Here is a 25,739-nt window from a genome sequence, read left to right on the forward strand (position 1 = left end):
TTTTGCTGTCTGTCCTACAACATGACTGATTGCAGTCTTTATACTATAATGTTTAGATGACTCCCTCAGGGGGGTGTTTCAATTTTTTTTACTACCGGTTCTGTGGGTGTGGCTAGGCGGGGGGCATGTAACTGAGTGGGTGTGGCCAATTTGACATCACTCATCACTCATGAGCATCCAAGGGAGCCGGTTCAGAGGCATGGCCAGCCAGCCGTCACTACCGGTTCAGCGACCCACGCCCAATTACTACTACCGGTTCTCCCGAACTGGTCCGAACCAGGAGCAACCCACCTCTGGATTTCCTAGAGTCTGGCTCTTTTGGTTTACTAAGGTGTTTTGAAGGACTTTAGTTGGCTTATGTGCTACAATGATGCAGTGGGCTTGTAATAGTCTATTAGTTGCTTCTAAAATATTTTTGATGTATGATAGTGTTAACCTTTTCATAGCTTGATTTGCTTGTGTTATAAAGGGTGACGTGTCAAGTACATGTTGTTATAAATGTGTGAGTATTCATTTTGGTGGAAGCTGTTGTATAGGCCTTTCCATCTATCTCCTTCGTTCTAGTTCAGACTCAAGGCCATGGGGCGGATTCAGCCTGCAGGGTGCTTAGATCTGGCCAATGGGGCTGCCCTGGGAACAGCAAAGGACCAGCCCGTGGTGCCTCTCCCAGCAAAAATGGAGCTCGGGAGGACTGCATGTGGTCCTCCTGAGCCCTGTTTTCACCTGTGATGGCCTCCTGCAACCCTCTGCCAGTGAAAATAGAGTCCTCAATGATATCAAGTTTAATACCCCTGTTCTAGTTCTTTGTGTAGTTTTTAAAATTTCAATTCTTTTTCTCTTTATCTTTTTATGGATTATAAGTCACCTAATTGCCTTGCTTGGAAGATGGGCAGCAGATAAATTTAATAAATAAATAAATAAATAAATAAATAAATAAATAAATAAATAAATAAATAAATAAATAGGCATTCTGTTTGCTATTTCAGGTTTCTGGGTGTATGTGTACTCATCTGAATGCTTTACTGAGGGAGGGGTCCTTGCCGGCCGTCTTGAAAGAGGCGGTGGTGAGGCCCCTACTCAAAAAGCCTTCCCTGGACCCAGCTAATTTAGTTAATTACCGTCCCGTCTCCAACCTTCCCTTTTTGGCGAAGGTTGTAGAGAGTGTGGTGGCGCAACAGTTCCCACGGCACCTGGAGGAAATTGATTATCTGGATCCACGCCAGTCCGGCTTCCGGCCCGGTCACAGCACGGAGACGGCATTGGTCGCATTAGTGGATGATCTCTGGAGGGCCAGAGATGGGGGCTGTTCATCCATCCTGGTCCTGTTAGATCTCTCGGTGGCTTTTGATACCATCGACCATGGTATCCTATTGCGTCGCCTGGAGGGGTTGGGGGTGAGGGGCACCGTTTTGCGGTGGTTCTCCTCCTACCTCTCTGGTCGAACGCAATGTGTGTTGACAGGGGGGCAGAGGTCGAGCCCGAGGCCGCTCACTTGTGGGGTGCCACAGGGGTCGGTCCTCTCGCCTCTCCTGTTCAACACATACATGAAGCCACTGGGCGAGATCATCCGTGGGTTCGGGGTAGATTACCATCTGTATGCTTTTATAATAAAATTTTTTATTGGTTTTTCAAGATTTATAGGGAAAAGGGTAAATGGACAGGTATACAAATTTTGGCAGTTGCAAAATGTGTGAGGCCCCCCTCCCTCCATACCCATAGTATACATTTATATATAATGCATTAGTATATAATTGATTACAATCAGCATATTAGTTCTATTATTAAATTCAATCAAATTAAACATTACAGTATAAAATCCAAATATAATTCCATTTTCACTTTCGGTCAATTTATAATAATATGATTTTCTTGTTTATTTTTGTGATCTGAGTCTTCTTGCTATTGCCCCATCTCCCTCCACTGGCAGAGCTCTGGCCCCTCCCGTGTCCTGCGTGTCCGTTGTAGTGTCTGGTGGTTTCTCTAGGAGTGTTTTATTTTTTTCCATAAAGGCCTGCGCCTCTATGGGTGAATTAATTCTAATTCTTGTCTCCTCCCAGAATATCAGCATACCTTCAGGCATCAACCATCTAAACCACACCCCTTTCTGGTATAATTTATTCGCTAAGTGCGAATAATTTTTTCTTTTTTCTCTAATCTTCTTAGGGATCTGCTTCAGAATGGTTATCTCCATATCATGATATGTCAATGCTTGCCCCCTTTGTACACCCAGAATTTCATCTCTTGTGCTTTTTCTAAGGAATTTAATGTGAACCTCCCTGGGTACATTGTGTGTTCTAGCATAAGTTGAGTTCACTCTATAAACCAGGTCTATATCCCACCCCATCTGTTGTTTTTCTTTGTGTGTGTAGTCAGCCAGAATGTTTGTCATGATGTCCCTTATGTTTTCCCCATCTTCTTCTATAACATTTTGAAATCTAAGATAATAGGACATTCTCTCAAATTCTAATTTCATCTGTTGGATGTCAAGATCTTTGTTCCCTTTCTGCACAGCTTCCACCCCCCCCTCACCTCCTCCACCCCCCCTTCCACAAGATCCAGTCTCTGTGAGTTCTTATAAATTTGGGCTTGATTTTCTTTAATTTCATCTTTCATTTCCCTTAGCTGTTTCTTGATTTCCTCCTGGCCCTGTAAAATTTGTTGAAGCATTTGTTGAAAGTCCATCTCTATAGTCTTAGGTTGCATCAGTTCTGTTATCTTTGACTGTGTGGCTGGACTGGATGTTACAGATGTTGGAGCAGACGTGGCAAAGCCAGGTTTCCCAGGAGGTGGTCTTTTGGATGCCATCCTTTATAACATTAGAAGTTCAGTCCATATATAAGATAAACAGTTAGAAAAGAAGGGTAGCCAGGTGAGGTCCGGGAGCAGAAGAACCAGGCAGAAGAGAATCTCTCTAATAAGTCTGGCAATAGATGAAAGGTTTCCCCTAGAAAGTTCAAAAAATACCAATCCACAAGAGATTCCTCTGGGAGACACGGAGACAAAGACCGGAAGCCTGAATTTTAAAGGTGGAGTCAGGTTTCACAATTCATAAAGACAACGGAAGTGTGCCATCTTGCCCTGCCAGTTTTGGGCACAGAGGCATAACAAAGTTTTAAAAAAGTTCCAAAAGTCCACAAATCACAGTAGAAAGTAAAATTAAGTTGAAAAGAAAATCATCTCAGCCTGGGTGAGGCTTCATTCGTTGGCTCTCCCCCCTCCTCCTTCCCCGGGGGCTGAGAGCGAAATTATTCCTAGCCGCTTGTCCAAGGGGGGGGGGAAACCCCCTCCCTCCAGCCGCGCCTCCAGAATACTCCGAAAGTTATTTTAAAGTTATTTTATAACTAATTCTTCGTGCAAAATAGGGCATGAAGAGAGAAGCAACCTCACCGCACCGCAGCTGCTTCCTTCAATTGCTTCATTCTCCAGACGGCTTTAGCGAGGCGCGAGGCGCAGAAACGCGAGGCGCCCTCCGATCTAGCTCCCCGGTGCCTTGGGCGCGCGAGACCTCCCGCCGGCCGCCGCCGCTGCAGGAGCTCCCCGCGATGCCGCCCCTCCGGCAGGACCCCTCTGTGGGGTGTCCTGTGCCCCCCAAGGAGTGGGGAAGCCCACCGGAGAGCCGGAGCGGGCAAAGAGCTGCCCGTCGCCGCTGCCGCCGGAACCGGAACTCCCCATCTGTACGCTGACGATAGGCAGCTGTACATCTCTACCCCGGACCACCCCAACGATGCCATCAAAGTGATGTCCCGATGTTTGGAAGCCGTTCGGATCTGGATGGGAAGTAACAGACTCAAACTCAACCCGTCCAAGACGGAGTGGCTGTGACTACCGGCACCCCGGTTCAACCAGTTACGTCCATCACTGGCCATTGGGGGCGAACAGCTGGCCCCCATGGATCGGGTACACAATTTGGGTGTCCTCCTGGATGCCCGGCTGTCAATGGATGACCATGTGACAGCCGTGGCAAGGGGGGCATTCCACCAGGTTCGCCTGGTGCGCCAATTGCGTCCCCTATTGGACCGGAACGCCCTATGTACAGTCACTCATGCGCTTGTGACGTCTCGACTAGACTACTGTAATGCTCTCTACATGGGGCTCCCCTTGAGATGCACCCGAAGGCTGCAGTTGGTTCAGAATGCGGCCGCGCGGACAATTGTGGGAGCTACTAGATACTCCCACATAACACCTTTGCTGCGCGGGCTGCACTGGCTACCTGTGGCTTTTCGGGTGCGTTTCAAGGTGTTGGTCATCATCTTTAAAGCGCTCCATGGCACAGGACCTAGTTATTTGCGGGATCGTATCCTGCCCCATACATCCCTTCGACCGATTCGCTCTCACAGAGAGGGACTCCTCCAGGTGCCGTCCACTAGGCAATGCCAGCGGGCGACGCCCAGGAGTAGGGCCTTCTCTGTGATGGGCCCGACCCTTTGGAATGACCTCTCCCCAGATATCAGGACTATCACCGACCTCCGCTCCTTCCGTAAGAAACTAAAGACCCACCTGTTCAATCTAGCCGGCCTGGCCTAATTCCTAATTCCCAATTTTAGTTCCTCAAGCCTGCATTTTTTAAAATTTTCTAGGGGTATACTTTTAGTTGTTTTTAATTTAATTTTTAATTTTTACTTTTTGTACAGTTGTATGAGGTTTAATTTGTTTTTAAGGGTATGGGATATTCGTTTTTTGTATTCGTTTTAATGACACACCTGTACACCGCCCCGAGTCCCTTCGGGGAGAGGGGGCGGTCTAGAAATACTGAAAATAAATAAATAAATAAAATCTAAATAATGTTCTTACAGATTGAGGAAGACTATTGTTACTTCAGTAATGGAACACTTTTGTTAATGTTAGTTGCTCTTTTTAATGCCTTTTTTAATGCTCTTTTTAATGCTCTTTTTAATGCTCTTTTTAAAACAATTTGCCATTGTTTCCTTTGTTGATGGGTAGTGTGTTGCTGTTTTCTTTCTTCTTCCCTTGTGAATGCTTTCTAAAGATGTTGTTGATTGTTTCATGTTTCTTCTCTAGTGTTCCTTTTTTATGACAAAGATGTCATCTACATGTTGGATCCATACACATATGGTTACGTATGAGAGTGCTATATTTCCTAACCACTGCCTTATGGCCTGCTATTAGTCTTGAGAGTGTTGATATTTGTCCTAAATCTAAATCCAAGCTAAATCCAAAAACACAAGGGAATTCTTGGAAGCTGATGGCAACAAATCAGCCATCCATAAAGACAAACCACATTTATAAACTATAAAAAAGCCAAGAAAGAAACAAGAACACATCCTCTCTATGAGCCTACACCCAGATAAGCAGGGATCAACACCAGACAATCAAGCAGAAAGAAATACCCTAATCAAAGAACTATTAAGGAGAAAACTACACCCTCACCAAAACTGGCAGGGCAACCAGGGTATATAAATAGGGAGCAAAGCTACTCACTAGCACTGATGATGTCACTAGTTGGGTAATGAAACATCTGCAAGCAAATACCCATACTCAGACAGCAACAACTACTCCACAAAAAAAATGTTTTAATAATAATTAACATGACTATCTGTATTGCAAGCATAAAATTTACCAGTTCAAAAGCTTAGACTGATCAATTGCCATCTGTCCTCAATTAAATCTGGGATAGTTCTTAAGTATCTAATTTAAAGTTTATTTAGGTAAATAGGCACTCATTCTGGTTAGTGTTACATAAAAAGAATCAAGAATTAAACTGCTGGCAATGAGCCATTACTCTACTTAAGAAACACAGAATAGGAGTGCTGGGTCACATCCTAGCTATTTGTTCCAATAACTCTTGGTGGCCTGATCATATACGTTTCTTAGCTTCTGCTGAGAGATGGAAAAAAGACAAGATGAGTGGAAAATACAATCTGAAGGAAGCCATGCTGTCATTCTTTTACAAAGCTGTGAGTCTGTGAGAGGCTGGTTCATATGTAATGTGTTATGCTGATAGTCTAAAATGAATGTGAACCTGGCTTTATTTGTCATTTAATATTACCAAATCAGTTTAGCAGCCTCCCTCTCTGTACCCATGGTTCTAATTTTGTCTCATCTTGCTGTTTCACATAGCACAAAACACAAAGAAGAGTAAAGAGAATTAGCACAAGGCATCATTACACAAACAATGCTTCCCATCACCACCAGTTTCAAAGGACTGCTAGTGAGAACAAGATTTGGGGTTGTTTCTCTCCTCCTTCTACATGGCTGGCAAAATAATTTAGACTACTTTTATAGATCAGAATAAAGGCAGCAGATTGTAAGCTTATATGAACATAATTCTTCCCCAGGATTTTTTTTATTTTTTATTTATTTTTTTACTAAAAAGAAATTAAGTTCTGCTGAAGTCCTTAACCCACTTACCCAGGAACTGCAGAAAGTCTTAAGCTTCATTCAGATGTACTCAAACATCTACATTTTTCCCCAAACAACAATTTACTGTTATAAATAATGTAGCCAGAATACTTCTCTGTACCCTGTACAGCCAAATTATCAAAAACTAGAATAATCTATGAATTTTTAGGCCAACCATCCTGGCACAAAAAGGCTCTTCTGTCCATGAAACTCGTTTCAGTCCTTTGTAGATTTCCCTATGTGCTAGACAACTAGCATTCTCACTTTTGCTGCCAGCAGTTTAGACATTAATGCTGTGTGTTGCGTTATTTTGAGAGGACAGCACATTTACACTGTTATACAAGCTGTATACTCACTACTTTACATTGTAGCCAAGTGTCATTTCTTCAGTGTTGTCACATGAAAAGATATACTTAAATGTTTACAAAATGTGAGAGTGTACTCATTTCTGTGATATACTGCATATTCTCTACTATTAAAGTCCATCTCTGACAAATATACAAATAACCCAAGTAAAATGCGTTTAACCAGAATGATTTAAGCATGCACTTAATCTTATTTAAAACCTTATTTAAAAGTGTTTTCTTTTAACCATTCTTTCCAAGGAAAGTTTTTTAGAAAAATGAGATTCTAGAAAATTTGTGTAAAGGAAAATAAACTTGTATTAACATTTCAAGCTAGATTTCAGCATTCATAAAAATGAACAAAATAATCAATACTTACCTCCTTCCCCTGATCCAGAGCCATTATCTGGAGACAGAGATAGAGACAGAGAGAGAGAGAGAGAGAGAGAGAGAGAGAGAGAGAGAGAGAGAGAGAGAGAGAGAGAGACTATTATTCAGGATGGCACATTTTCCTTTTTATTGTACATTTAGAAATATATTCTAGAGAAAACAGAATTGCATAGTTATAGACAAAGAACTCTTCATTTTTTCAAACTCAGAAGTCACCTTCAATTGTATCTATCATTACCCTTTTGTATTTTCAATGCACATTCATTTCTATCTCTATGTTGTTTAAAAGGTGGGGGGGGAATGGTGGGAGAACTGATAATGAAACATATCTTGGCATGATTTACCAAAAGAAGAGTGATAAGCTGTTGTAGGAGGAAAACATGCACATGTGAAGGATAGAAAGTGCAGACTGTAATTAAGCATTCTTAAGGTTCACAGTTCTTATTCCCTTTCAGCTCTTTTGCAATAATATAATTGTCTAATTAAAAACACTAAATTATAGACTAAATTATGATCTGTGTAATTGAATGTGTTATATACTATTTGATCATAGCATTATTATTGTTTTAATTGTTTTTGTCTGATTTGTAGAGATTTTTAAATATTGTTTTTGTTCTTAGCTGCTCAGAATTAATATGTAAGAAGGGGAGCCATGTAATTTTTCTAAAATATATAAAGTAAAAACGAACACATTAACAAGTTAATCCATTGGAACCCCATAAATGTTTACCTCTGCACCCTTCCAAAAAGCAGGCACTCAACAATTAACCTTCAACAACTTCCTACCATTTCATAGCCTGCCAAGGCCACAAATCAGAGGTTTATTCAACAGATGTAGTATCAAATTACAGAGGAATTGCAGGCTCAACTGGACATATGATGCCGGTTAAAACAGTTCTGACTTAGTCCAGATGAACCAGAACCAATCCTTCCCTTCCAGCAACTGAAACCTTTGGCAGAGCTTTCACTTAACCATTCATTCCCATTTGATTAGATTTTAGCCCCTTAACAAAAATGAGCATTAGGATGTGTATGTGAGAAATTCCAGTAGAAGATTGATTTTCATGGTGAAATCTGTTCTCTCTTGATCAAACCAGTAAAATACTGTGGTACCAAACCATAGATATAATGGTGATAAGACTAATAGATACTATAGTATGTATCCAATGGAATAAATGTAATGTCAGATAAAGAACTGCTTTGTTTGTGTGTCACAGTTCAATGCCCCAATATATGAGATACATATATCTTCCAAGACACCTCTGTTGGTAGTGAACAATTTTTTTCTCCCATAACAAAAAGGAGGACGGAAAGAAACATCAACTAGCCAACAAAATGACTGCAATTTATTTCCTAAAACTTTTATGAAGTGACTTAAATGGAAATTGCCCAGATAACTGTTCTCATTTTATTTTTTCCTTCTTTCCATTTATACCTTGATCCTTCCTCTATAATTTTTCTGTCATTGTAAATAATACCTTCTAGAAATACTCTACCTTGCATTTAGTGTTATGAAAATGAGTCCGCTTGCAAAAAACACAAGAGAAGTATAACAGTGATCTATTAATGAAATAAGAAACACAAAAAGATCTCTATATTTGAAGGAAAGGTAGTTTATATCAAAGAACTTAATTAAGCTGCACATAATGACAATAAATCACCCAACACTAATGCCCAAGCTATTTTTATTGTCAAAATTACTGTACAATTTGTTTCTGGAATATCATGATTTAACCTTAGCTATTCAATGAAGGTTTGTTGGTGCAACTACTCAGGCATTGAAGTAATGTAAATGGCATAGACTTTTCTCATCTCCTTTTTTTCTTCAAACAATTACTAAAAATGGAAGCCTACAAGTGAAGTGGAGGAGATACAAGACCTTTAACAAGCACTGCACATTGTAGAACGTAGATAAATCCTCCAGAGCAAATGTACCATGGAAAATGTTCTTACACATTAAACCTGATTAACTTCATGTGAGTCAATTCCAGTTTTCTTTTGGAAATCAATGAAAACAACTCTTAGTTTGTGATTTACATCATCTTCACATCACCTGGAAAATTGTGAGTAAAGATGATGAATGAAATCTTCAGGTTCTTCCCCCCTGCTTTACCAGAATTACTTTCTTATATCTAGAAACAAATAAGGGAGGCCCTTGATCAAATAATAAATTTGGTAGTTTTTCAAGAATTAAAAGACCCATGGTTTTGGGGGTGGTGGGGGTGGGGGTGGTATTATAGACTAAAAAGGCTACTCCTCTGCAAAGAAAGGAGAACTGTTTTATTTGCCCTCAAAAGACTTAATAAACTCATGTTCTGGTCACAATGAAGATGCAGTATTAGTCATGCCCCTGGGAATTCTGGGAATCTAATCCTAGCCCATCAGCCTCAGAGACAGCAAGCCTCTAAATACCACTTCCCAGAAAACCACAGTAGAGAAGAGTTATTGATCTGATGTTCTTGTAGGATTCATCAGACCTATTTGTTTAGTCACTGTGGGAGACAGGATGGGAGACTAAGTAGGTTTAAAGCCATGTGCAAGCAAGACAACAAAAAGAATGCAGAGAAGTCTAGTTATATGGCCAATTTCAGCTTAAGTTATAATCAGATTGCTGATATCTTGTTGAACTGCTACCAAGCTTTATATTTTATATCAAGCAAAGAGCATTTACCTCTCCTGAAAAAATTTCTAAATAGGTTGAGCTCAATTGCCTAATAAAGTTCAGCTCCCTTCTGTACCATTCACTGAATAGGTTTATTTTTTTCCTAAATCATTCTGTCATCCTTAAAACATAATCATTTTTTTCTAAGTTGTGTTCTTTGGATGAAGATGCTTTTCATTTTCCTCCACCCTAAAATTCTGCAACACTATTGAAACACTACAGTCCTTCTGCCAAAAATTCTTTATAGGCAAGACCAGTTCCAGACATTTGCTTTCATAGCTAAATTAAGTACCTATAATTAAACATGATTTGCACCTGTATTTTTAAATGACACTAAATTTGGCCAATTAACCTATGAAACAAGGATCAATATGTTTTAAATTAGAGAAAGGAGAAAGGAAAAAATCTGCATAGCCAATTCAGTTTTTTCCATATGTAAAAAACTTCCGTAAGTAGACCTCTTTCTTCCAACATAAAATTTGAATTACAAATTACAATCAATAAAAAAGAGTCCCATGGTTCACTCTAAAGTGGAAACTGGACATTTAAAAAATTGAAATGCTCATGCTGGCATGACAATCTAGGTAGTAGCATCATTGCAAGGGATGGCTGGGAAATCCAGCGACAGTTTTTTTTTCCCTGAGGTTAAAAGCAGCATGGATTTCATCAGATGAGGAAAAGATGAAAATTATTCGCCCTGCAGCGGTTAATAATTTAAACAAATAAACAAGCTGTCAGGACTAGTGAGGCGTTGAAGAACACATCGCCTGTGGCACTCAGGCTGGTGCAGGGGCTCATAGAATCCAATGTCCACCTCTTTTTTTCAAAGCAGTACACCAAAAGCAGGATTTCAGGAAAGACCTTTGACAAGGACTCTTCTCAACTACTCATTTTCTCTGAATTAAAAGAACATCCAGTTCTATGTGCCCCACCTGCCATCTGAAATTACCCGTCCAAGTTTACAACCCCAGTGAGACTCAGGCCCAATCTTCTGGCAGCATCATTTCCATCTGCTACCTGTCCTCTTTATAGCCCTTTTCTCTCCAATCTACTGCATGCCTGCTGGCAATTAGCCTCCAGTCTCAATGTCAACAGCAAAGTTTCTACCTAATTGCCCAGAGCAGGACTGTTGAAGATAGGCCCTTAAACTATTGCTTGGCAGGAGACAGAGGGAGGCTTTTTCCTACAAACCCTGGGAAAGTATTTCCAAAGTTCATTCTGATTGCTTATGGCGGATTCATTTCTTCCTCCTTGGCAGAAAGCACAAGACAGCTCCAGTTCGAATATAAAGACAGTGTGGGATGTTCAGAAACATTTCCAATACTGTACAATTTTAGATCTGAGATAGCTTTTGCAAAGAGCATCTATAGCATAACAGATATTTTCAAAGCATTTTCTCAGAATCCGTTTTCCAAAATGGATGTAGTGTATCTTGTGCTTTAAAATATAAGATGTGGCAAAATGTTCTCATACATAGCTAGATTTTGTAGCTTGTCTGACTAACAGCTGTTTTGCACTGGTGGAGATAGCTCTATCAGTTCAGCAGCTAACACCGGTATTACACCCATGTCAGAAACCTGTTACTTAGATCAGCAGAAGAGACCCTTTTAAAGATTCCCTCATTGCCAGAAGCTTGTGGGGCTTCTCCTGTGTGTTCTCAAGGTTACAGAATGCTCTTACCAGGAAGGTTCGTTTTACCCCAATTTCCCAATGTTTGGGGAAATGGTCAAAACCCTTTTTTCTTTTTTCTTTCTTTTTTCAACGTATTAATTGACTGGATTGGTTGTAATTGTACTTTTTAAATTTTTCCTTCATTTTAATTGTATTGTTTTATTCTTACTTTTTAATCATGTCTCACTGCAAGCAACCTTGGTATGGTATAGCTATCAAGGAAGAATATAAACTTAACATATAAAGTGTAGTGGGAAAAGAGCTGCACCTTTCTCAACACTTAAGAAGATGGAAGGAACACATGCTTGGCGATTGCACAGTGACTGAATGATCCACGTATTCCTTTCATAGTTTATGTGCTCTATGTAAGGAATGTCGCATAAACACACCGCATGCACATAGGAAAAAGGCATAGGCAACGGCATGGCATGTCGTATCATGTGTGCGCATGTGTGTGCGTGTGTGTACACACATATACAATTCTCATTAACAAATTGCAAATGAAAGCCACTGAGTCCTGGCTGCACACGTCTCTAATAACAATACTGAAAAGCAAGAACGTATGTCTATATGAGTATATGTAAGATAGAGTTCAAGGTGTCAGTTATTGTTATGTCCCGGTTTCATGAGATGTGTCCGCGCATGGTCATTCCTGATTGGCCAAGCCGCGAAGCCAGAGCGGGAAGATTAGCGCATCCTGATTGGCTGCCCCATTGACAGCTTGGGGTATAAAAGCTGTCAAGCGGGAACTGTTCTTTAGCCTAGTTCTGGAGTTGCCATTAGCGTGTTAATAAAGGTTTCTGTTAAGTTGCTGTTTCACCTCGGCCATTCTTGCCACCTCAACATATATAATACTGGCGACAAGGGTGGGATAGGCTGAGGTGAATAATAAGAGAGAAGTCGCAGTTTAAGAACCGAGGCACGACCAGCTGACTGCGCCTCGTAGTCACTGACACACTAACTGTGAGGCAATCTCCTCAGCCGCTCGTCCTTTTCAGGATGGCTTCTTCAAACAGTTTTGCTGTTTTCTCTCCGACAACCGAGTCGTGGGAAGCCTACATAGAGCGCTTCGAGTCCGATATGACTGGTTTTCCTAGGAGCATGAAGCGAGCAAAATTTCTAAATGCCTGCAGCCCCTAGATGTTTTGTCTGCCCCTCAGTCCATTCACTCCATGCCATGGGAGACATTGCTGGAAAGACTGAAGGCGCATTACGCCCGGGGCCCTCCCGTATCACCAGAAGATATTCCTTCAGGCAGGTAATACAAAAGGGGGGTCAGTCAGTAAACCATTATCTGACTTCTCTCAGGTCTGCCGCTTTGTACTGTGACTTCCCAAATTTAGATGACTCTCTCCTGTGGGGAGTCAGTGGGGTCCAAAATCTGCGGCTCCAACGCCATCTACTGGCTCACCCTGATTTAACCTTCAGTCGGCTATTGGTGAGGCTCGGGCGGTTGAAATGTCAGACCATTCCGCAGCAGAAATTCAGAAATTCCACGCTGCAAGGGCACCTGTCAAGTCAGAGAACGTCCACCATAAGGACATGGATGAGGACTCCTTGTCTGAGACTGAGGAAGATGACGTATGCCGCCTAAGGTCTACTATGCCCTCTTCTAGAAGAGCCAAAAAAAAGCCCTCTCTGAGCCCTTGTGCCGGGTGCGGCGGCAACCACGCTCGTGCATTCTGCCGTTTTAGATCTGCCGTCTACCGCAAGTGTGGCAAGAAAGGCCATCTGGGCAAGGTTTGCCGGGCTCCTCCCTCAAGAAACCAGCTGTCAAGCCATTCATATTCATACCGCAGGCCTTCTGCTAGGGCACCCCGAGCAAGGGAAGATTGTTTCGCAATTAGCAGCGACCAACTGCAACCTGCCATAGCTGTCAGCCAAGCCAATGCGGCATCAGGGAACAAGATTTACTTCAGTGTCCACCTTGAAGGTGCTCCCTGCAGCATGGAGATGGACACCGGCTCTGCCAAATCAATTGTTTCCTGGGCCACAATTAAATGTCTGATGCCTACTATCTCCAAGAAGCGCCTGTCACTGTGTTTCATCCAGTTACGGGACTATCAGGGCAATGTCATTCCAATTGTCGTCAATGGCAAGTTCCAAGTGGCCACTCCTAATTTTAACAGCCGCCTTCCTCTAATTGTAGTCCAGGGCAACCTTCCAAGTTTACTGGGTTTGGACTGGTTTGACGCTTTAGGCCTTGGTGTTTCTGGCATCAATTCCACTGTTGCTGATGACCTGGGCAGCCTGGCTGAGGAATTCGCCACCATTTTTGATGGGCAGCTAGGTAAATATACAGGGACTCCTATTAGTTTTAATTTGGATCCTAAAATTCCTCCAAATACGCCTTAAACTGAGACGGGTGCCTTTGGCTCTTTGTTCAAAGGTAGACGCCAAGCTGGACAAATTGATTGCTCAAGGCGTCCTAGAGCCAATAGATTACTCTAAGTGAGAGACACCCATCGTAATTCCTTTGACGTCAGATGGATCTATCAGATTGTGCGCTGACTATAAATAGAGGGTTGCAGGCTAATCCATACCCTGTCCCTGTGGTGCATCATCTGCTCCACACGTTGGGACAAGGATCCATTTTCACCAAATTGGATCTCGCGCAAGCGTACCAACAGTTCCCCATGGACGATGCCACTGCAGAAGCGCAGACCATTGTTACACACCGGGGAGCTTTTTGCTGTTGATTACTTCTATTTGGCGTAAGTGTCGCCCCGGGGATTTTCCAGAGTCTTATGGAGTGACTGCTCCATGGGATCTCTGGAGTTGTCCCCTACTTTGACGTTGTGCTGATTTCCGCAAGGAATCGCACTGAGCTCCTAGCCATGCTGAGGACTGTCCATTCACAGTTTCAGAAAGCTGGCCTGAAACTCAAACCGTCTAAATGCAAAGTGGGGGTTCCCTCAGTAGAATGCTTAGGCTATTTAAATGATTCTAAGGGAATTCACCCTACTCCTTCAAAATTGGAGGCAATTAAGAAGGCGCCAATGCCTACCAACAAGACTCATCTACAGGCTTTCTTGGGCCTCCTTAATTTCTATGCCATCTTCTTGCCCCATAAAGACTCTGTGATAGAACCCCTGCATCGACTATTGGATAACAAGGCAGCCTGGCAATGGGAAGCCAGGGAGCCCGCCGCCTTCGTGGCTGTCAAAGCCCTTCTTACCTCCAACACTGTTTTGATGCAATACAGCAACCACTTACCTCTCACTCTGACATGTGATGCCTCTCCTTTGTGATTGGGAGCTGTACTAAGCCACCGGCTGCCCAACGGCATTGAGTCTCCCCTGGCTTATTTTTCCCGCACCCTTTCGGCCGCAGAGAGAAATTATAGTCAGTTAGACAAAGAAGCCCTTGCCACGGTAGCTGGAATCAAACGATTTCACAACTACCTGTATGGTCGCTTCTTTGAACTTATAACTGACCATACACCCTTACTTGGGTTACTAGCTGGGGATAAACAGATGCCCCCAATTCTTTCCCCAAGGATGTCACAATGGAACGTGTTCCTTGCGGCATATAATTATAAGCTGGTCTATTGCCCTGGAAACAGTTAGGGCATACGGGCGCCTTGAGCCTCTGCCTTCTTCCTTGGGTTGAAGCTGACCCTGCCTCGGGCCTGACAGTACTCCTCGTTGAAGAACTAGCTGTCCCTATCTCAGCTGCTGATATTGCCAGGGAATCTGCTAGGAATGCCGTGCTGGCTCAAGTCCTGGACTGGGCCAAACGAGGGTGGCCAACAGAACCAGTTTCCTCTCGATTCCTCCCCTATAGGAACAGACACCATGAACTGTCTGTGCAGGATGGGTGCTTGCTGTAGGGCCACAGGGTTGTCATGTCTTCTCGATTGCAGGACTCTGTCCTGCACTGTCTCCACGATGGTCATCCTGGCATTGTCAGGATGAAGGCCCTGGGAAGGAGTTATGTATGGTGGCCAAGGCTTGATCAGGCTATTAGCCATTGGGTTGAGGGCTGCCAAAAGTGCCAGCTGTCCCGTCCAGCGACTCCAGCCGCTCCGGTCAGAGAATGGGCCCTAAGGGGTTCCTAAGGCCCCATGGTCCAGGGTTCGTTTGGATTTTGCTGGGCCACTCCAGGGGCAGATTTTCTTGATAGTGGTCGATGCCTACTCAAAGTGGGTAGAGGTAGTTATTATGACATCGACCACTTCTGAAGCCTTGATTAAGGTGTTGAGGAAGCTTTTTGCAACTCATGGCTTCCCAGACACCATAGTGTCCGATAATGGGCCTCAATTTGCAGCCGTTTCCTTCCAGAACTTCCTAGCCGGGCATGGCATTCGCCACGTTCTGGTCACCCCCTTCCATCCCCCTAGTAATGGCATGGCGGAGCAGACCGTAAGATCTGTTAAGGAGTCCCTTGCTAGGCTGGGTCCTGGCATTTGGCAGCCAGGGTAGATAAATACTTGTTAGTTCAGCACATGATTCCGTGCCAAACCACTAATCGCAGCCCTGCCGAGCTCCTAATGGGCCGTCGTTTACATACGAATCTAGACTGTCTGCACCTGGGTTACAGCAATGATAAGCCACTGGTGCCCACCAGACCAGTAAGAACATTTCAAGTGGGTGACCCTGTCTTTGCGCAAAACTATAGGGGTGAACCGCGGTGGCTTCCTGGACACATAATTCAACTAACTGGCCCCTGCTCTTACAGGGTCAGCCTGAGTGATGGCTGCATTTGGTGCCATCACATGGACCAGCTGCGACGGCGACATGCCTCTTTCACTCTCAACCCGATCAGCCTCCGTTAGACCCCGTGGAAACCACCAGTTTGCCAGTTGATGTTCCCATGCCCACACCAGTTCACAACAATTCAACAGCAGCCCTGGTGCTGGACTAACCTGATGAAACAGGACACTGTCCAGAGCAGACATCTCCAGCCAATGGGTCCGTGCAGTCGCAGGGAGTTTCCTAGGAACAACATCCTCCATCTCCGGTGGCCGCCCGGCAGCTAAGATGATCAGGACAGACCCCAGGAGCCCTGCATACCTACAAGAGTACGCATGCGGCAACCTGGGGGAAAGAGGTGTTATGTCCCAGTTTCATGAGACGTGTCCGCGCATGGTCGTTCCTGATTGGCCAAGCCACGAAGCCAGAACAGGAAGATTAGCTTATCCTGATTGGCTGCCCCATTGACAGCTTGGGCTATAAAAGCTGTCAAGCGGGAACTGTTTTTTAGCCTAGTTCTGGAGTTGCTGTTAGTGTGTTAATAAAGGTTTATGTTAAGTTGCCGTTTCGCCTCAGTCATTCTTGCCGCCTCAACATATATAATAGTTATCATCTTTAAAGCCCACTATGGGGCCTAGTTATCTACCAGACTACTTATTCCATGAGGGTTTCTGCCTACCCCACTGGCAGACTGCGCTCTGCATCCTCTTGATCCTCATCTGATGGCCTCTAGGAAGCCCAACTTCTTTGTTATGTCCCCTGGGGATACAGACAGCCTGGCTCCACTGGCCTTTTAGAAGAACCGGCTTTTAAAAGACTAATGGAGCTCTGATAGGTTTCTCTCTGTGTGTAATATGTTTGCGATGACATTTTATAGAGGTCTCAACCCCTGGTCTCAACCAGGGGTGGGCTTCAAAAATTTCAGCAACAGGTTCTCTGCTCAGTTGCTGGATGACCGTGGCCATGGTGGCCATGGCCTAGTTGGCCTCCTGCACCATGGTCAGGGGGGCATTTTTGCCTTCCCCAGACTCCAGAGGCTTTCCTCGAGCCTCTGGGAGGGCGAAAACTGCCTCCTATGGGCTCCAGAGGCCTACCAGGAGGTCCATTTTCCCCCCTTCTAGAGCCTCCGCATGGGCCCTGCACTTACCTCGCATCCAAAATGGGCCGCATGGACAGTCCTGGGAGGGCTGTGGTGTGGTGGCAGGGAAGGAGGTATGGTGAGCGGGGCCAGCCAGGGGTGAGATTTGGAGGTTCTCCGAACTGGCCATAATGTAAGCTACGGGTTCTCTGGAACCCAAACGAATCAGTAGCAGCCCACCCCTGGTCTTAACTTTGACTTTCCTTTCCTTTTTTTTTCAATTTATTTTGATAATTGTATTGTATTTTTATTTCTGTTTGTTACATAGAATTCCACTGGTTACATAGCTGCCATATATATATTTGTTTAATACAGAAGTAAAAAAGGGGGGATGACTTAAAATCTTCCTCTCAGTAGTCCAAGAAAAATCACCTAGCAATTCTTAATTAGGCATGCTAAAACAATAAAATCAATGCTGCCACTCCTCCTGCACTCCCCAATAATGTTGTCATCATTGCATTTTTGAAGTTTAAGTACATGTTACAAAATTCAGGATGCACTAAGCCCATAATAAGATTTAATTACTTCAAAATGTGGGATGCTAATTTGAAATTAAGTGTGGTCTTGGCCTTTTCTTTGGTAAAACGCTCTCTACATGGGGCTCCCCTTGAGATGCACCCGAAGGCTGCAGCTGGTTCAGAATGCGGCCGCGCGGGCAGTCTCGGGAGTCTCTAGCTACTCCCACGTAACACCTCTCCTGCGCAGGCTACACTGGCTACCTGTGGTTTTTCGGGTGCGCTTCAAGGTGTTGACCATCATTTTTAAGGCGCTCCATGGCACAGGACCTAGTTATTTGCGGGATCGTATCCTGCCCCATACATCCCTCCGGCCGATTCGCTCACACAGAGAGGGACTCCTCCGGGTGCTGTCCACTAGGCTGTGCCAGTGGGCGACGCCTAGGGGAAGGGCCTTCTCTGTGATGGGCCCGACCCTCTGGAATGACCTCCCCCCGACATTAGAATGACTACGGATCTCCGCTCCTTCCGTCAGAAACTTAAAACCCACCTATTCCAGCTAGCCGGCTTGGCCTAATTCCACCTATCCCACCTCAGTCCTATTTCTAAATTTTTAAGATTGGTTTTAAGGTCTGTTTTTTAATTTTTATAAATTGTACAGGGGTTGTTTAATTGGATTTTTACCTATGTGTTTGATTGTTTGTATGTTTTTAATTTTTTCCTGTACACCGCCCCGAGTCCCTCCGGGGAGAGGGGGCAGTCTAGAAATTTAATAAATTATTATTATTATTATTAAATTGTGTTTTAAAACAAACAAGAATCAAATGCATATCATCCAATTTTTAAAAGTTTACTTTTAATTATAGAAATAATTTACAGTTGGGTTTTTTCACTTTAACAGTTGTAATAAGAAAACCAGAAGACTGCACTTTCTAATAAACATAACTTTTTGACAGAGAAAATTCAGTTCCATTATAAAAGCCAGCTTTAGCAGAAATCAATCCAGGGAACAATTATTTGGGTTACTGTAGTTAAGTTGGAAAAAACACAGCATTGAAAGGAATAGAAAAGCTTTACTTTTTCTATATCTAATTAGTCGGCATCCTGTAGCAAGATCTGTTTGAACTCAGAATGTGAGAAAATGGTAAGACATAACTTCTACAATTAAATGTGAAATTAATAATTAAATAATAAAATTGCTTAGTAAATTACTGGACTTTAGAAAGAAAAAGGGGATATTTTAGCTAAAGGTATTACGTGGGGAGCTAGGTATAACAATATAGAAAAAACTGGATAGTATCCCTGCACCTTAAGTACACTGTAATAAAATGACCAGGTACAGATCACAGATTCACACTATAGGATCATAAGCTCCCTCTACTGACACAAATTTCTTACCCTCAGCAGGAATTATTGCAAGTGTTCTATAAAGGTAAAGGTTCCCCTCGCACATATGTGCTAATTGTTCCTGATTCTAGGGGGCGGTGCTCATCTCCATTTCAAAGCTGAAGAGCCAGTCCAAAGACGACTTCCGTGGTCATGTGGCCGGCATGACTAAACGCCAAAGGCACACAGAACGCTGTTACCTTCCCACCAAAGTTGTCCCTATTTTTCTACTTGCATTCTTACATGCTTTCAAACTGCTAGGTTGGCAGAAGCTAGGACAAGAAATGGGAGCTCACTCTGTTAGGTGGCACTAGGCATTCGAACCACCGAACTGACGACCTTTCTGATCCACAAGTTCAGCATCTTAGCCACTGTTCTGTACTGTGAAGTTAATACATAGTATCCCCAGCTTAATCAGGATTTCAAAATAAGGTTTGAGCCTGTGAAGTTAGACTACAGGTAATCCTGTCTTAGTGATTGTTCACACTTAGGGACTACTGGAAGTTACAACAGACCTCTCCAGAGCTACTTACAGACTGCTTCTGAAGTTCTGACAGTTACACTCTGTCCATGGTCATGTGATCACATATTGAGCACTTTGCAACCAGTTCACAGTAATGCCATTTGTAGTGTCATGCAGTCACATCACTGCAATTTTTGTCATTTTTTGCAAAAGGTTTCCAGTTTACTTGTGGTTTGCAGCAAAAAAAGGCCATCAATTGAAGAAAAATGGGTTAACAATCACCATGTTCACTTAACCACCAGCAGATTTGCTTAATGATTGCAACCCAAAATATTGTGGTGACTTGCTTAATGACTGCTATCATTTATGACTGTAATTCTAGACTCACTTAAGTTCATAAGTCAAGGACTAACTGTACACATTTTCCAAAATAATGGGATGTATCCAAATCACACTTGTATTTTGAAACTTCCTGCTTTTGTTTTCAAATGTTTTGTGGTACCAAAACGTAATTTTAGTGTTATCTTGGAGTAACATTAGGTGGGTTATTGAAAATTTATAAAGGGAGAAATGATTGTCTTACATATTCACTCCTTATTTCCCCTCACATTTCAATTTTTCCCCCCCAAGAGCCAATTTTTCTCCCTATCTATTCTGGGACCACAGAACTGATGCAAGCAGCCATCAACCAAGTAATAATTTTTGCATTGTAGCTTTAAGGTATCATGGAATATTTAGTTGTTTTTGGTTATATCATGCATTTCCCTCTTTTAAAATTTCTCTCACAGCTAAAACCTTTGCAAAATTTCTATCTTTTCCTATAAGAACAAGAATATCAAAAAAAGTTCCCAAGAACATTATTAAAATCTCATAGCTCACATCTATTTTCAACTAGAAGTCATAGGTACTAATGAATTTTGTTTTAACAGTATAAGTGCTGTGATAATAAAATATTCCAAATGCTGTGAACTCATAAGCTTATTGCAATAATAGTTAAATAAAGTAAATAACAAGAATAATAACACTTTATCTCTCTTAACATCTTAGGAAAAATATTGTCTGCATCAAACAAGCAAACAGTGCTAAGCAGCATTTTAAATACTTTTCATCCATCACCTTTTATAAGTGGGATGTTCGAACTAATTTTGTCCATATTCTGAGACAACTTTTGAGATCAAACAAACCTTGCCGGAGTCTGTCTATGCATCAGAAATAGGGAGCAATAAAAATTAATTGCATCCCACTGTAAGGTGCTCATTGTTAAGTGAACATAGCCTATTGACAATAATTGAATACTCATATAGTGTGTGGAAAGCACCATTCTTTTACTGCTTATGAATAGTAAGAATTGGCTTGCAGCCTTAGTTGTTATTTGAATTTGGAAAGTTGCAAGCTTTTGAGCTTGCTTTCATTTCTTCTGTAGAAGACACTGTAATTCTCAAATGCATATCGTGTAAATTAACCAGTAAGAAGTATTTTAAGTATTCAGCCTAGACACACACACACAGAGACAATTACAGCAGAAATTGACAATATGCACTGACACCATGGCACCCACAATACCCTTAATTTTCATGAACTACTGAAAAATTTAAAAACAGATTGATTTTAAAAAAAGGCCAAATCTCACAAGATTAACAGCATGCATTAGACTTCATTGTTCATGTACAGGGTTCAGAAAATCCCTATTTTTTCAATTTGAAGACATTGTAAGATACCAGCCAATTTTAGTTATTACAAAGGATTATAATTTTTGATACCTACGACCTCATGCAAGGTTGCGTAATGGTTTCCATCTTATCCAAAGAATGCTAGCCCAAGTTACAATAACAGGGAAGGAAAGAAGAGAGACTGCCTAATGTTTTGAAGAAATAGCATCTATAAAATATCCTTTCAGTCTCCCAGCCAGTGCAGCCCATTAGATGGCACCAGGCTGAACAAAATCTGGATGAAACTTCTACACAGTCAATAAAGAGCTACAATGAACTGTGATTTTACTCTCCTTTAGGCAATTATATTATTTGAATTTAATCCATTATATTTTATCATCCAAATTGCAAATGAACCAAACAAAGCAGCTTAACAAACACCACTCAACTTTGCCAGAGAAAGAAAATAAAAGGAAAATCAGACTTGTATTCAAATAGCATACATTAATGATAGACATGGGAGGATATCAGAGACTCTGTGCCTACTTGGTTCATTCCATTAGTATATGGATGCCAGCCAGTTAGTGTATTTCCGATTCAAGAATTAAAATAGTATTTAAACTAGTTTTGGGAGTAGAAAGGCTGGTAAACACCCATTTCCACTTTGCTTCAATTATAACTCACCAGATTTCAGTCTTCTTTCTGCCTCAACTAAATAGGTTTATTTATCTTCCCATATCCACTGGCGGAAGGGACAGCAATATTTTTTATTATATTCTCTAATATAAGAGACTCTTTATAATATTTATTTTATTAAGCTCAATTAAAGTGCATTTTATCATGATAAGTACATTTGATAGCCTATTGATTTTTCTCATCTCAAAAGGTGCTTAAATTAATAATAGATTAACTGTAATCTAATTCACAAGAGGATGAAAGCGGTATGAAAAATAGATGGGGAAATATTTTATTTTATAATCAAAGATTGATTGTGGTGATAGTTCAACAAATAATACAAATAAAGCCAAGTTTAAACTTTAATCAGCACTTCTCTCTTTAGGCCAACAAAGTTACAAACATATAGCAAAAAGAATACTCTAAAGTCATCTTGCAACCATGCATAAATTAAATACTGAATATAGCTAACACTAAAGCCTGTAATAACTTGAAAGGATTTAACTCTGCTAAATATTTACACAAATAATATATATTTTAATGAAATGTCATCATTTGTGCAATAATAATTGATGAGTAAATTTAAGTGCAATAATATGATTAAAATAATTGAAAATGACTTTGACTAATATTCTATACATACAAATTCCTCTAGATTAGTCTCCTGTCAGGTCAATAAATGGAACACATATCTCTCTTTCTCTCTCTCCCCCTCCCTCCCTCCCTCTCTCCCTCCTTCTCCTTCTCTCTTTCTCTGTCTAATATACATATTTTGCATGACTATAAATACTGTACTGTAAGTATTGCTTACTGTATCGTCAAAACCCACTACTTTCATATACACTGAATGTTTAACATCCTGAACATTTTTACTCTCCTGCAAAAATCATAAATTGTACATCTATTACAAACACAGACATATAAAAAGTACCAATGTAATAAATAAAATATTGAGACAGCAAACAAGACCAAAAAATGAATAAAGTGAGCTGTACTTTGCATTAAATTTAATGCATGTCTATTAATATTCTAAGCACCTCTTCTGCATAAAACTTATATCTTTTGTTCAGTTTTCCCTTATCCTATAACTTAATAGTATGATTGTTTTAGCAATTTTAACAATGTATCAAATGTTAAATAGCTATAAGTTAATAAAGGGAGCATTGCCACTTTTCTGTTTCAAAGAACAGCAATAAACCCCTGCTCCTCTTTGAAATTTCTAACCATTTCAAGTAAAAAGTTGTATCTGTTAAAGAGCACATATTTTGGATATCTAAATTGCAAAATCTTTAAACCTCTACAATATTAACTGCTGAGCCCTCAAAAACTAAGAAGAAAAACTCACTGCATATTTTCTTCCAAACTCATTTCGGCCACACTGAAGCAGGTTTCATTGTGTCAACCACTGGAACAATATATCTAAATCCACAACTTTAAGCTGACATAGCCAACTGAAGGAGAGAGGCATAAGGCAGGCAACTAATGAAATGTACATTATGACATCATGACACAAACTCACCTGAGTAACATGACCCTCTAGCAACCACTGTTATATCTTTTTGATGCTTGCAAGCAGCTCTTCTGAGAAAGCATTCATTTTGATAGGTGTCTCCATTTGAACCACAAACAGGAATATAATTTGTATGACACTGGAAAGAGAGAGAGAAATAGAGAAAGAGGGAGGGGGGAAGGAGGGAAGGAGGAAGGAAGGAAGGAAGGAAGGAAGGAAGGAAGGAAGGAAGGAAGGAAGGAAGGAAGGAAGGAAGGAAGTTTATGTAAATCCATCCATAGATTATAACCTAAAATAATTCTGCAGCAGAAGTTCACAAGACTTAAAATGTCTACTTGAAAAGAAGACAACACTGAATTGAAAGCACTCCAAAAGAAGAAGGGTGGGTAAAGGAGAGATGCAATTAGAATTAATTACTAATAAAATCATTAGCCTATAAAATAATATAATTTTACAAAATTATTTGATTGGCATATATCAAGCATTCTACCTTCCTCATCTATTCAAATCATTTACATGTAAGTTTACAAAAAATACACACATTCATTCTCTTCCATCTTACCAACAGAAACAGCCAAAAATAATAAAATTGATCCACTTTTTTTTAAAAGAGAGAGATATTTGCAGAAGAGATATGTAAGAAAGAAAGTAAATCGAGGCCAAAGTAAGTGATAACTGAATAGCACAAAAGAAAGAAGCTCTGCATATGCATTACCAAGAGTTAAATTCACCAGGCAAGCAGCTTCTCTCAAACAAGACCTAACTTTAAAAGGCACCCATGCTTTTCAGTGGGAAATCTTCAGCCTATTCCTGAGTTTTCAGCAGCTTCTGCTTTAATATGGGGATGAAAAAGTTTTCTCCCAATTCATAGAATTACTTGGCGAGAAAACAACATTCTTGTTAAACACGGTAACTGGAAATTACACACTGATTAAACTACAAATAATCCATGGGATTTGTTAAAATAATTTCTTAAAAGAATTTAAAATAAACCACAAACACACAGCCACAGGCACACATAGAAAACATTCCTAAATGGTTTATTTGACAGTTAATAAATTTAACTGTCAAATAAACCATTTCTTCACTAAAAGGAATGTATTCACACATTCACAAATACCTTACCATTATGAATTTGTGCTTTTTGCCTGTGTGATACAATATAACACTAAAAGAGAACTTCAGTGAAAAAAATGGTTTCTGAAAATTACTCTTCAGCAGATGTCTGGTGGATTTTGAAAATAAAAAAGGCAGTTTTGTAAAGATGCTATCATATGATTGTCTGTGATATCATGTAAACACACATCTCATATCCTTGGCATTTTTGACACATTTTAAGAATTAGGGTCTAGATCAATCTGCAACGTAAAGAATGATATGTAAATAAATCAATTTATATCTACTAATCTGAAGAATGAGACAAGATAAAGGGATCAATCTACAAATCAAAATGGAAGTCAATATTTAAAGATTCAAATTACAAGGTATGCATGTCTATAAAAGTATGTGACAACATTCCCACAATTACAGGTAGCTCTTGCTTAATACCTGTTTGTTCAGTGACCATTTGAAATTACAAAGGAGCTAACATGGACATGGACATGTTCTGCTTAATGACCAATGTGATTGCTTAACAACCACAAAAAATATTGGGATCACTGAGTGAAGCGATCATGTACCATCTCACTTAATAAACACTGCTCAATTACCAAAGATTCCAGGCTCAATTGTTATTTTAAATCAAGGACTATCTGTAGTATCATCACAGTAAGAAAGAATATTGTCTTCACTTTATGTTTATATTAAGCTTCTAAAAATATATTATTGCAAATTTTTATTGTGCAAAATTAATTAAGACAATAAAAGTATACATTCCATATTAAAAGATAAGTTCATATTTAATTATCATAATAAAGAAAATGAAAAAAGGCCTAGCAAAGTCAGTTGCAATAAAAATAACTCCCAAAAATGTTTGACCATAATGCTTGAAAGTCTTTTTCCTTGTCTCTTTGTCAAAAAATAAATGGACTCTAATTCAGTTCTAAAGAATATGCTATACCACATTATGTATTTCCAAGAATCAAATTCTCAGAGTGGCATATTTATCATTATCTCAACAGTTCATTTTATGTCCATTCATAAATATGAAAAATCCTTACCTGTAATTGGCATACACATTTCCAACTCTCTCCCTCTTCCTTGCAAACACCCCCATATTTACATGATGATTCATCACATACTTTCTCATCCAATTCTTTAACATTTAATTCTGAAAAATAAAAGATTAAACATCTGGTATATTGTGTGTTCTCAAAAATATGAACTAATTTTGCTGTACTGAT

The 25,739-nt window shown here is 40.7% G+C and overlaps 1 protein-coding gene across 1 annotated transcript in view; it reads right to left on the bottom strand.

Moving 5' to 3' along the window:
- The window catches only part of TMEFF1 (transmembrane protein with EGF like and two follistatin like domains 1), a 155,956-nt gene that overhangs the window by 45,683 nt on the left and 84,534 nt on the right, over window positions 1–25,739 (bottom strand). Inside the window, exons 2-4 of the mRNA XM_081952519.1 lie at window positions 25,557–25,666; window positions 23,407–23,536; window positions 7,084–7,110 (exon numbers count right to left, since the gene is read on the bottom strand). Coding sequence (XP_081808645.1) covers window positions 7,084–7,110; window positions 23,407–23,536; window positions 25,557–25,666 — 267 coding nt within the window. The remainder of the gene's footprint in view (window positions 1–7,083; window positions 7,111–23,406; window positions 23,537–25,556; window positions 25,667–25,739) is intronic.

The sequence above is a fragment of the Natrix helvetica genome, assembly GCF_964273705.1.
Source record: "Natrix helvetica genome assembly, chromosome: 4".
Lineage (NCBI taxonomy): Eukaryota > Metazoa > Chordata > Lepidosauria > Squamata > Natricidae > Natrix > Natrix helvetica.